At 38.2% G+C, this 11777-nt stretch overlaps 1 protein-coding gene across 2 annotated transcripts in view; it reads right to left on the bottom strand.

Moving 5' to 3' along the window:
* Positions 1–630: 630 nt before the first annotated feature.
* YTHDF2 (YTH N6-methyladenosine RNA binding protein 2) overlaps positions 631–11777 on the bottom strand; it is a 29365-nt gene continuing 18218 nt past the window's right edge. For both annotated transcript variants that reach the window (XM_040619137.1, XM_040619136.1), the window contains exon 5: positions 631–1482. In XM_040619137.1, coding sequence (XP_040475071.1) covers positions 1459–1482 — 24 coding nt within the window. In that variant the 3' untranslated portion in view covers positions 631–1458. The remainder of the gene's footprint in view (positions 1483–11777) is intronic.

The raw sequence follows: 11777 nt of genomic DNA, 5'->3' as shown, positions 1-11777 counted from the left end.
GCCTAAGATTCTCAGTCTCTCCCTTTCCCTCTCTGCCCCTCCCTCCACCCTCTTAAAAAAAAAAAAAAAAAATTGTCCCATGCTACTAAGACGGCCAAGCACCCCAAGGGCTAAATCTTTAAGGCAAAGAAGTCCCAAACCTTGAGAAATAAACAAGGGTAAATCAAATACCATTATGGTTATATGGTTCACAAAAAACCAAGCCCCACTGGAATTTATTCTTAGACCCGCACCCACATGGAATACTCTCTAGATAAGCAGTATTTCAAAATAAACACTTACATCCTTGATATTGGGCCCTACCTACTTTGCAAATAAAATTATGCACTATCTGGCCAGGTTTCTGAAGGGTTAGCACAGGGCCTGGCACCTAATAAGCACTCATAATCAAATATTTGCTGAATGATTTAGCAGTGGCTTGACATTCTCTGGGAAGCATTATGAATTCTGGCCCACCTTTTTCTTTACAGAGGTCATGGTTGTCTGCCCTGGACAAAAGCAAGCCTGAAGTATTTCATTTCAGCCAACTTTCGAAAACCAAGTGCCCTCTCACCTCGTGCAACTCCTCACACTGCAAATCTTTCATAAAACACAGAAGACTCACACCCTACTAATAAACGGTACTAGAAGTGATGCTCAACAGGATCTCACGTTTATTGAGAAGTGATTAATGGTAAAAAGAAAGGCAATGCCCTTTCCTCATTGGCTGAACAATAAACTGAAGAAACATTCACTACACGTTTTACAATATTTTTCTCTTCCAAAATGCATTTCTGTAAACAAGTTTTTACCACTGTTCTTATTAGCTTTGAAATCAAATTAATCCTGACTTAATCAGTATAATGTACAAGAACAGAAAATTTCTTAGGACTCCTAGTACTTTACTTTGAGTAACAAAGGGTCAGAGAAAATGAACCACCCTTAAAGACACAACCTCGGGTAACACTGTTAAATTCTCCAAGACAAAAATTCTTCATAAAAATGTTCTTCCAGTTCGGAAGGGAAAAACCAAATTCCCACTTTCTGGGGTGGAGGCCCAAAATCTTCGAAACTCAAGTGTTCTCCAAGTGCAAATGTCAAAATGGGGAGAGGAAAGGGTTTAAAAATTAGAGAAAACTGTATGCACTTACGGACTTTAAAATCCGAAAAACATAGTAAAAAGACAAAAAAACAAAGCATTATGCTCTGAAATCACAACCAAAGCCAAAATAAAAGGGACATTTTTCACCTAAACTACCTAGAGGGATTTTTTGTTTAGTTTTTTCTTTTTCTTTTTTTTTTCATTTTCCAGTTAAGTCCTATGTCTTTTGTGAAATTCCAATACTTAAACTGCAAGTCTGCAATCGTCTCTGAAGTCAATGAAATTAAGAAAAAAGTCCTAATTCTCTTGAAGGTCATTTTTTTTCCTCTTAGGACACGCAGATGCAACCGTTGCTGCAGTCTGTGCAGAACTGCCTTTTATTTGCCACGACCTTGACGTTCCTACAGAGGTTAAAAAAAAAAATTGAAATGGTTAGTTTAAAACTTATCTGAACATGCTTAAGAATTAAAACTTTATTATAACTCAGCAGAAATTGTTATTTGTGCTAAACAGAATATACCTCACAAATAAAAACTTTTACTTCCTATATTTTAAATCAAAGTAGTAAACACTCAACCATCCCAATTAATACAAAATTATTTTTGGTTAACTTTAAAATTTCTTCCATGACTTAAACAGATTTTCCAATGATAGCTGGCTTAGGCTAATACTTGTCAAACCCCCAAAATATGGGCCTAACGGAAGTAATTCAAACATGCGTCAAAAGCCTAAAGAAGGGAAGCAGCACATAGAGTATAGTAAAAAAACTCTAACAGTACTAAGGCATCCTGTACTAGTCCTAAGGCCTTAGGCATATTCATAGGCCTCAAATTTCCTTTTTTTGTAAAGTGAGGAGACATATCTCACAGGGCTGTGTGAGAATTAATGGGCTGACATACAGAAAGCTCTTAATCCATAGAAAAAAAAAATTACCCTCTTCCCCTAGGGACAGTTTAAAATCCACTTAGAGATGGATTTTGAAAACTGACTCCCCTACTTAAGTTTTCCCTGAAATAAATCTAAATGCTCATTTCTTAGTAAAAATCATTCTTCATGTACCTTTCATAAGTTTATCCTAAACAGCTTTCGAATCTTTTAAACTATGACCCAATCCACATTTTTTTTTTTTTTAAGAGAGGGAGGGAGTAAGGGAGTGGCAGAGGGAGAAGGAATCTTAGGCAGACTCCATGCCCTGTGTGGAGCCCAAAGCAGGGCTCCATCTCACAACCCTGAGATCATGACCTGAGCCAAAATCAAGAGTCAGCTGCTTAACCGACTGAGCCACCCAGGTGCCCCTCAATCTACATGCCTTTTAAAAGCAAAAAACATTAAGTGCTTAGGAGCACACAGGCCTGAACTTCTCTACTCGATTCATCAATCTACTTGAGTAGAGTCATGTGCTCCCATTCACCCATGGTAAAATATGATTCCTACTAAAACCAATAGCAACTACCACTCATGGGTTTCCATGTTCCAGACACTATACATAATAATGATCTTCATAACCACGCTGCAGGGACTGTATTATTCCTAAGAAAACTAGAGCTCAAAAAAGTCCCTTGACCAGTATTACCTAATAAGAACTAGGATTCAAATCTAGGGCCATATACTACATAGGCTCTTTCTCAACGCCATGTTATTACAAATATTTATGTAAAAGTCAACAAAGTGAAGCTTTGTGATGAACTGACTACCCCACGACTAAATTAATCCATAGTTATTATAAAAACAGTACTCAGAAAGAGCAGTTATCTTTTTTCTTTTATAAAGATTTTATTTATTGGGATGCCTGGGTGGCTCAGTCAGTTAAGCATCTGCCTTTGGCTCAGATCATGATCCCAGGGCCCTGGGGCCCTGGGGTCGAGCCCCACATCAGGCTCCCTGCTCAGTGGGGAGTCTGCTTCTCCCTCTCCCTGCACTGCCTGCCGCTCCCCCTGCTTGTGCTCTCTCTCTGACATATAAATAAAATCTTAAAAAAAAAAATAAAGATTTTATTTATTTGAGAGAGAAAGTGTCATGGATGCACTTGTGAGTGGGGGAAGGGGCAGAGAGGGAGGGAGAGGGACCAGCACACTCTGTCCTGAGTGCAGAGCTCCACAAAGGGCTCAATCCCAAGACCCTGAGGATCATGACCCAACCCACAACCAAGAGTTGGGATGCTCAACTGACTGAGCCACCCTGGCGACCCGAGCAGTTATCTTTTTCTGATGTCCCATTTCATGTACCTGGAATTCAGGGATAAATTCATCAACATACCAAAATCTGGGATATTATTTCTTCAGTCATTTTGAAATTTCAAATTTAACAAAATAACATGCCATACACTCCTATCTCTTGAAATCAAACCCAATTCAAGAACAAAAAATTCAGTCCAACATAAAAAAAGACATCAAAAGTTTTGACTCCCCTCACTTTTCTTGCCCTTCCTATATACTCTTCCAAAGTTTGATAATAAATGTCCTGCTTATAACAGGAAAATTGCAATTTAAAAAAAAATCTCTGCAGTTGACCAAAGTCAAACTTTAAACAGCACCTTGCTTCTCATCAATTTTAAACTCATATACCTGTTTCGTCTTTCATGATCTGGATGGATACCATTACCTAACCTCTCTTCTATTACGGACCAAAATAATCAACACATGGCTTCAGAAAATCTGGACTCTTCAGTGTTTCTTGATTCAATCTCATTCCCATGCTTTTATTATTAAGCCAGGAATATATGGCCTTCTGTTCCTCAAAGTACATTACACCCCCTTCTTTCTTTGAGACTTCCTTCACTACCACAGCTTTCAATGTCTTTCTAAACCTGCACCCACAATTAAAATTAAATTGCATTGTCCTGTTTTATGTAAAATTAGTCCCAACTCAATCAAAAAGCTCCTAGAAAGCAAAGACTAGGTCTTCAACTAATCTCACTTATAAGGTACTTACGAATTTAGCAGTAGGTAACAGGCTACAACTGACTTTTAAATAAAATTCTGGTCCTTTTTTTTTTAAGTTTTATTTATTTAAGTAGTATCTACACCCAACATGGGTTTCGGACTCACAACCCCGAGATCAAGAGTCGTTGCGTGCTCTTCCGGCTGAGCCAGCCAGGCGCCCCACAGGTTTATTTTAAATTATGCAAATTACATACAAATAAATGGCATTAGCGTCTTAATCTCCTGATCAACATCAAGAAAACATCACACTGATACACTCCAGCAAGCTCAATTAATTGCTGTTCTAGTTCCAAATAGTTTTGATGTGTACACAAAAAATAAGCTTATGTAATTACAAATAATAAAGATAACATCCATCTTCTCAGAGATTATAAAGATATTTAAGTATTCACATACTATCTTGAAAAGTAAAACAGATTTGGCACCAATAGAAAAAACAATTCACCAGATTTTGTTTGTTTTTTTAAGTAGGAAGGAAAATAGCTTTAAAACGGAGAACTTGGTGAACACTTTAAATAAGGGATCAAAATAACATTCCCAATAATGGCATAAACAGCCTCCTAATGTGAGGCACTGAGAACACAAAGTCGCTTATGTAGTATTCCTGCCAGAAAAACACAATCAGAATGTACATAATGAGGACCCTTAGACAAACTAAGGTGCATTCTACAAAAATAAACAGCATATACTCTTCAGAAAGGCAATGTCATAAAGAAAGCAGCTGGGTGGCTATGGTTGTGATATGCATATGTAACCACTGCAGATTAAAAGAGACCAAAACGACATGAAAACTAAAAGATCCTGGACTGGAACCTTATCATTAAAAAAAAAAAAAATGGCTATCAAGGACATTAATACCTACTAGTAAAATAAAAATAAGATTTATAGATAACAGTATTGCGTGTCAATGTTAAATTTCCTGATGTTGATAACTGTACTGTGGTTTTAAGTGCATGTTCTTATTTTTAGGAATTAACAGCAAATACTGAGGAGAAAAGGACCTACCTGAAACTTACTTTCAAATGGTGAGAAAATTACACATCTCCAAAGAGAACAATAAAATAAATGTGGCAAAATAGCACAGTGGCAAATCCAGGTGAAAAGTATACAGGCATTCTGTGTACTATTCTTGAAATTTCTCTAAGTTTGAAATTATTTCAAAATAAAGTCAATAAAATGGGGAGAATATTACAGTTTTCATTTAATTCTTCTGCAAATACTGGCTACACTAAAAGTCATGTGCAACAATTCATAAAACTTTGAGATGAGTTTATTTCTGGGGCACCTGGGTGGCTCAGTTGTTAAGTGTCTGACTTTTTTTTTTTTTAAGATTTTATTTATTTATTTGACAGAGAGAGAGAGAGAGAGAGACAGCCAGTGAGAGAGGGAACACAAGCTGGGGGAGTGGGAGAAGAAGAAGCAGGCTCCCAGCAGAGGAGCCTGATGTGGGGCTCGATCCCAGAACTCCGGGATCATGCCCTGAGCCCAAGGCAGACGCTTAACGAATGAGCCACCCAGGCGCCCCAAGTGTCTGACTCTTGATTTTGACTCAGGTCTTGATCTCAAGAGTTAAGAGATCAAACCCCATCATGCTCAGCAGGGAGTCTGCTAGAGATTCTTCTCTTCTGCCACGACCCCAAAAAATAAATAAAATAATGAAATGAGTTTATTTCCTCAGACCTACACTAAAGTCCTTAAACAGAGTATTTTTTTAAAGATTTTATTTATTTATTTGAGAGAGCGAACAAGCAGAGGGGAGAGGGATAGGGAGAAGCAGGCTCCCCTGAGCAGGGAGATCGACACGGGGCTCGAACCCAGGACCCTGACATCACGACCTGAGCCGAAGGCAGATGCTTAACTGACTGAGCCACCCAGGCGCCCCAAACACGGAGTATTTTAGCAAAAAAGAAAATAGTGGCCCCTGGTTGGCTAAGTTGGTAGAGTGTGCAACTCTTGATCTCTGGGTTGTAAGTTCAAGCCCCACACTGGATGTAGAGATTACTTAAAAAATAAATTTAAAAAAATTTAAGTGTCCAAAAAAAGAAGTTACCCAGTAGCTTTTTACAAGTCTTTTAGAATGAGAAAAGATGAAAAAGAGAATGTTCTAACAAAAGGACCATTATTTTTAGACACTTTTGGACATTAAAACCTTTTAGATTTCTATAGAAGACTTCTCTTACTGCAGCTTTCTTTCACTTTTGTGACTTTTTCCTATTACCACTGAGAACACTAAATGCTTTGACAATTTATAGCCAAAGTCACCTGTAGATCAGCTATATTTGCTGACATTCCTAAACAAGTCCTACCCTAGTAATATTTAATAAATAAAAAGTGAGGTGGGGGGAACCAGGAGAATGATGATGGATATATAATAAAGGGAAGAGAGTAGAAGAGCACATAAAAGCAAAACTGGATCTCCACTGGGTCTAAGTCCCAGTCGGAATTGCCATGAGCAAAACATACATTTATGTCTTGTTGGACATTCAGCTTTTATACATGAAGATGCTACTGACTCATCATAGTAGGGCAAGTGGTGTGTCAAGTTTTTCTTCCCTATGGTGCTGTCATGTGGAACCTGCCTACCCCTTTTTAAAATCTAGTGCTTCTAGAGCCACAGGCTAGACAGTTACAGTGAGATCTGTGGTAAGAACAGGCTAAAGTGGTCAGTCGAGGTTAAGCTCCTGACATGGATTTGCTGTCCACAATAAGGTAAACATAAGCTCCTCAAGCACAAACACAAAATTAATTATAAAGTCCCAGTTAACCAGAAAACAACCCAAATGCTAGAAGGAAAGATGCATGCATTCCTAGAGCTTAAGGATCTTGAACTAGTAATAAATAAAGAATAGAGGAAAACCATAGCCAAGATCTACTGAATTCACACCCCACTCCCAAATTTCCCATTAGGACACATTCATCCTAATCTTTAATCAATACACAATCTCAACAGGAATAACGAGACTAAAGAAACAATCTTAAGAAACAAAGATAAATTTAAAGATATTAAAGTATAAACCAAGGGAGTTTCTAGCCCTTAGCATCTGGTCTGTCACCTAAATAACTAGAGGTAATATCCATACTAATCACCCATTGCACGTGAGCCCCTCCCAGTTCATATCTACGATTATAAAATACAAAACTTCATCTCTAGGAAATATCCTAAAAACCACAAGGTGGCAATGTTACCTAAACTCTGCACATTTGAAACCTTTCCTGTAATACATATAGATCTCTCTGATTTATTTTTCCTCTATTTAGCTTAATATCCCCTTGTTTCTACTACCATCCCACTACCTCCACTATGAAGAAGCCCTTAAACACAACTGAGGCATATATTTATTTGCTGGCTAATATTTTATTAACCTTAAAAAACTGATATTCATCCCTAAAATTAAATTTACTTATATAGCCCTCAACTAATTTTTCCTATGTCCCCATGGGCCTTGAGAGAAAGGAATAGAAATTTCAGTGTCCCTGGCTGAAAGTAAGAGAATGCTGAGGGGCTAACATGAAAAAATGTGATTATACTAAAATCACTTTCATGGAGACAAACACCATATGATTTCATTTGTATGTGAAATCTAAAAAAACAAAACAAATGAATAAACAAAGCAGAAACAGACCTATAAGTACAGAAAAAAAACTGGTGGTTGCTGGGGGGGGGGGGGCGGTTAGGAGGGATAGGCAAATGGGTGAAGGAGAGTAGGAGATACAGTCTTCCAGGTATGGAATGAGTAAGAGGATAAAATGTATAGCAAAGGGAATATAGTCAATGGTATTGTATGGTGACATAGCCTTATATGGTGACAGATGGAAGCTACATTTGTGGTAAGCAGCATGTAACATATAGACTTGTCCAGTCAAATCACTATGTTGTACTTGGGCACTTCCGTGGCTCAGTAGGTTGGGCATCTGACTCTTGACTTTGACTCGAGTCATGGTCTCAGGGTCATGGCACTGAGCCCCACATGGGGCTCCCCACTCAGCACAGAGCCCCACTCCCCACTTTCTCCCTCTCTAAAATAAATACATCTTAAAAAATATCTATCTATCTATATATATATATGTCTATCTATCTATCAATCAATCAATCTATCAGGGTGCCTGGTGGCTCAGTCGGTTAAGTGTCTGACTTCGGCTCAGGTCATGATCTCAGGGTCCTGAGATCTAGCCCCATGTCAGGCTCCCCGCTCAGCAGGGAGTCTGCTTTTCCCTCTCCTTCTGCCCCTCCCCCCACTCAGGCTCTGTCTCTCTCTCAAATAAATAAAATCTTTTTTAAAAATCTTCTACCTTCTCATCCCCTTTTAAGTTTTTCTAGGTGCAGAAATGGACATATAGTTGGAATGAATTTCTGGGAACTGAAGTAGAAGCAACAAGATGAAGTTAATGCATTAACTAATAATAATAATATTTCCTACCATCAAATTCTTTCCAAGACTAATTAGAAGCTGAACTCCTATATATATTTTACCAAAAGGGTTACAAGTAAAAACCCTAGATAAGTAAGCCACTATTTTCAGCACCTAATAAATCTGACTAGTAACAGAACAAGGGTAAGATAAATCATACATTAACATTTTTTAAATTAACTAAAATAATGAGAGAACACTAGCTCCAAATCAAACAGCCTTGACTATTCTCTAAATCACTCCTTGGCTTTTCCAGTAAAAACTACATTTGAACCAAAACTAATATCACAATAAAACCAATTTCTCAAAACATTTCGGAATACGAGTTAACAAATAAGGTTTTTAACAGCTTCTCAAATCCCCTCCATTCCCAGTACAAGCATTATTTTGCATTTGACAGATAAATTCAGAATGAAGTAATCATTAGAATATGCTTTCTAGCCATCTGATATTCTCAAGCTCTACCTCCAAAAATTTCCTATAGAACCATTAACATTAATACCTCTCCAGTCCAAGCTACTGTCATCTCTCACCTGGAATGTGCCAGACTCTTAAATGACCTCCCTTTCACTCTTGTGCCCTCTTCAGTGTATTCCAAGGGTTGGACCCCAAAACAGAAACTCAGTAGCACTATTAAGTACCATGCCAAAAGTTATTGAAGAATCTGATGATCCAAAATAATGTATATGTGTATACATAAATATGCCTAATATTACAGATCACAATCATTCATAAAAGATCTGTATGAAAAGAATTTATATATAATTTGATTCTAACACCCACAATAAGGTATTTTTCTGATTAAAAGAAAAAAATTAACTAAAGTGGGGCACCTGGGTGGCTCAGTTGGTTGGGTGTCTGCCTTCGGCTCAGGTTGTGATCCCGGGTCCTGGGATTGAGCCCCGAGTTGGGTTCTTTGCTGGGAGGAAAGACTGCTTCTCCCTTCTCCCTGCAGCTCCCCCTGCTTGTGTTCTCTATGTGTCAAATAAGTAAATAAAACCTTAAAAAAAAAAAACTAAACCTCACGGGTGCCTGGGTGGCTCGGGGCGCTCAGTCGTTAGGCATCTGCCTTCGGCTCAGGTCATGATCCCAGGGTCCTGGGATTGAGCCCGGCATCAGGCTCCCTGCTCAAAGGAAGCCTGCTTCTCCCTCTCCCTCTGCCCCTGCTTGTGTTCCCTCTCTCACTCTCTCTGCCAAATAAATAAAATCTTTAAAAAATTAAATTAAAAAAACTAAAGCTCAGAGAAGTTTACTTGCTCTAATGAGTCATAGTGGTAGATAAGATTTTAGGTCTTCTAGAGCCCTTAGCCTTTCTACTCTAAATATGATATGTTAACAAGACCACAGAATCTGGAATTCATGCTCTCTATAAGTAATATCAATCTGTATACATAAATAAAGGCCCATCATATGTAACATACTTTATAGAATCCCTTCCCCCATCCAAAAACACAGATTACCTTTAAAAACCAGCCTTTTTACATCTTAGTTTGGACAACTTCAAGATAGCTAGTGGTCACTAAATATTTACAGCTTAAAATAAACAACTCTCTAAAAAATTAACATGCTCACACAGAAAGGAAGCTATAGTAAAAGGAACACTAAATAATGCAAAACTTAGTGGCACCTGGGTGGCACAGCTGGTTAAGCATCTGATTCTTGGTTTAGGCTCAAGTCATAATCTCAGGGTCCTGGGATTGAGCCCTGCATAGGGCTCTGCTGAATAAGGAGTCTGCTTGATCCCTCTCTCCCTCTGCCCCTTCCACTTGTACTCTCTCTCTCCCTCCAAAATAAATAAATCTTTAAATAATGTGAAACTTAAAAACATTAGTGTCTCTTAGAAACAGCCACAATGTTTCTAAAAAGTAGATTATAACATCAAGTTACACAGGCACCTGGGTGCTTGGTCAGTTAAGCATCTGACTCTTGATTTTGGCTGAGGTCATGATCTCAGGGTCATGAGATCCACCCCCATGTTGGGTTCTACGCTGGGCATGGAGCCTGCTTAAGATTCTCTCTCCCCCTCTGGCCCTCTCCCCTCACTTAAAAAAAATTTTTTTTTAATAAATAAAATATCAAGTTACAGGTGTAGGAAAAAGAGACTGCACCTTTTAATGGTCAAAAAGTATAGGCAACTCATTAGAGACTCATAATACTGATAGCTGATTAAAAATGGGCAAACTACTCAAAATACCACAGTACTGAAAGGTATAGCCAGGTTTATCAAACACACATGAATTCTAACACTGCTTTTAAAGATGAAGTCTTGAGACAAACAGGTAATAGAGACGTTTGGGGGTAAGACGGGACTACAGTACAAAGAAAGAAACTTAAGAAACCAAACTTGCAGGAAAAATAAGCACGAGGAATTTGAGGTAGGAGGCACACAAAAACACTTACTAATGATATATATAATCCAGGAGTTCTCAAACTTGAAAAATACAAGAGATAGATACCTATATCTATACCTATAGATAAGAGCTGATAAAATGCAGGTTCCAAGGCCTTGCCTCCACAGATGCTCCTTCATGAGGTGAGAGAGGACAAAAATCTGCAGTTTACTCACAGATCGTAATTTATGTAAACTGAGACACTTCTCGGTCAACTTCTAATCCCATTAAAAAACGCCCAGGGAGCTCACTAAATGAAATTTCTACTTTAATAAGTCTGGGTGTAGAGCCTAGTTACCAGTATTTCTGTAAATACTTTCCAGATGACTCAAAGTTTATATCATTGTTACTATCTTTTCGTTTATACTCTGAAACACCTAGATCCACCCTGCTCCCCTCCCCATCCTTCTGCAGGCTTATGGATTCCAAGTAAAGGAACATTTGCCAGAAATGATCTGAATTACCCAACAACTTGTCTGGGTTCTAGTTCTGGCTCTGCCACTAAACAGAATCTTGCACATCTGTGTAAAATATCAGAGTGGGATAGACTAAAACCTTCCCATTCAATTTTATAATCTTTTCAGAGTACATTATATCCAGAGCCATTTGTGTTCCCCCTTATTCCTGCTGCCTGTTATTAGCAGCAACTTTCACAAGGTTAGACAGTAGATCCAATTAGCTCCATTTTGATGCTTGTGATGAGGGAAGTATAACCTGAGTGCTTAAACAAAGGTTTAAAATTTCAATTAATTATGCTCACCTCATATACCCTCAAAGAGGTGAATGGCATCAGTAGATAACAGAACATTGTTGTTAACTGTTTTGAATGATAAATGTGGGGGCGCCTGGCTGACTCAGTTGGTACAGCATGTGACTCAATCTCAGGTTGTGAGCTGGAGCCCACACTGGGTGTAGAGATTACTTAAAGATAAAATCTTAAAAAAAAAAAAAAAAA

This window comes from Ursus maritimus, unplaced genomic scaffold (genome assembly GCF_017311325.1).
Source record: "Ursus maritimus isolate PB19 unplaced genomic scaffold, ASM1731132v1 scaffold_32, whole genome shotgun sequence".
In the NCBI taxonomy this organism is placed as follows: domain Eukaryota; kingdom Metazoa; phylum Chordata; class Mammalia; order Carnivora; family Ursidae; genus Ursus; species Ursus maritimus.
This window is presented reverse-complemented; position numbering and strand designations above follow the sequence as displayed.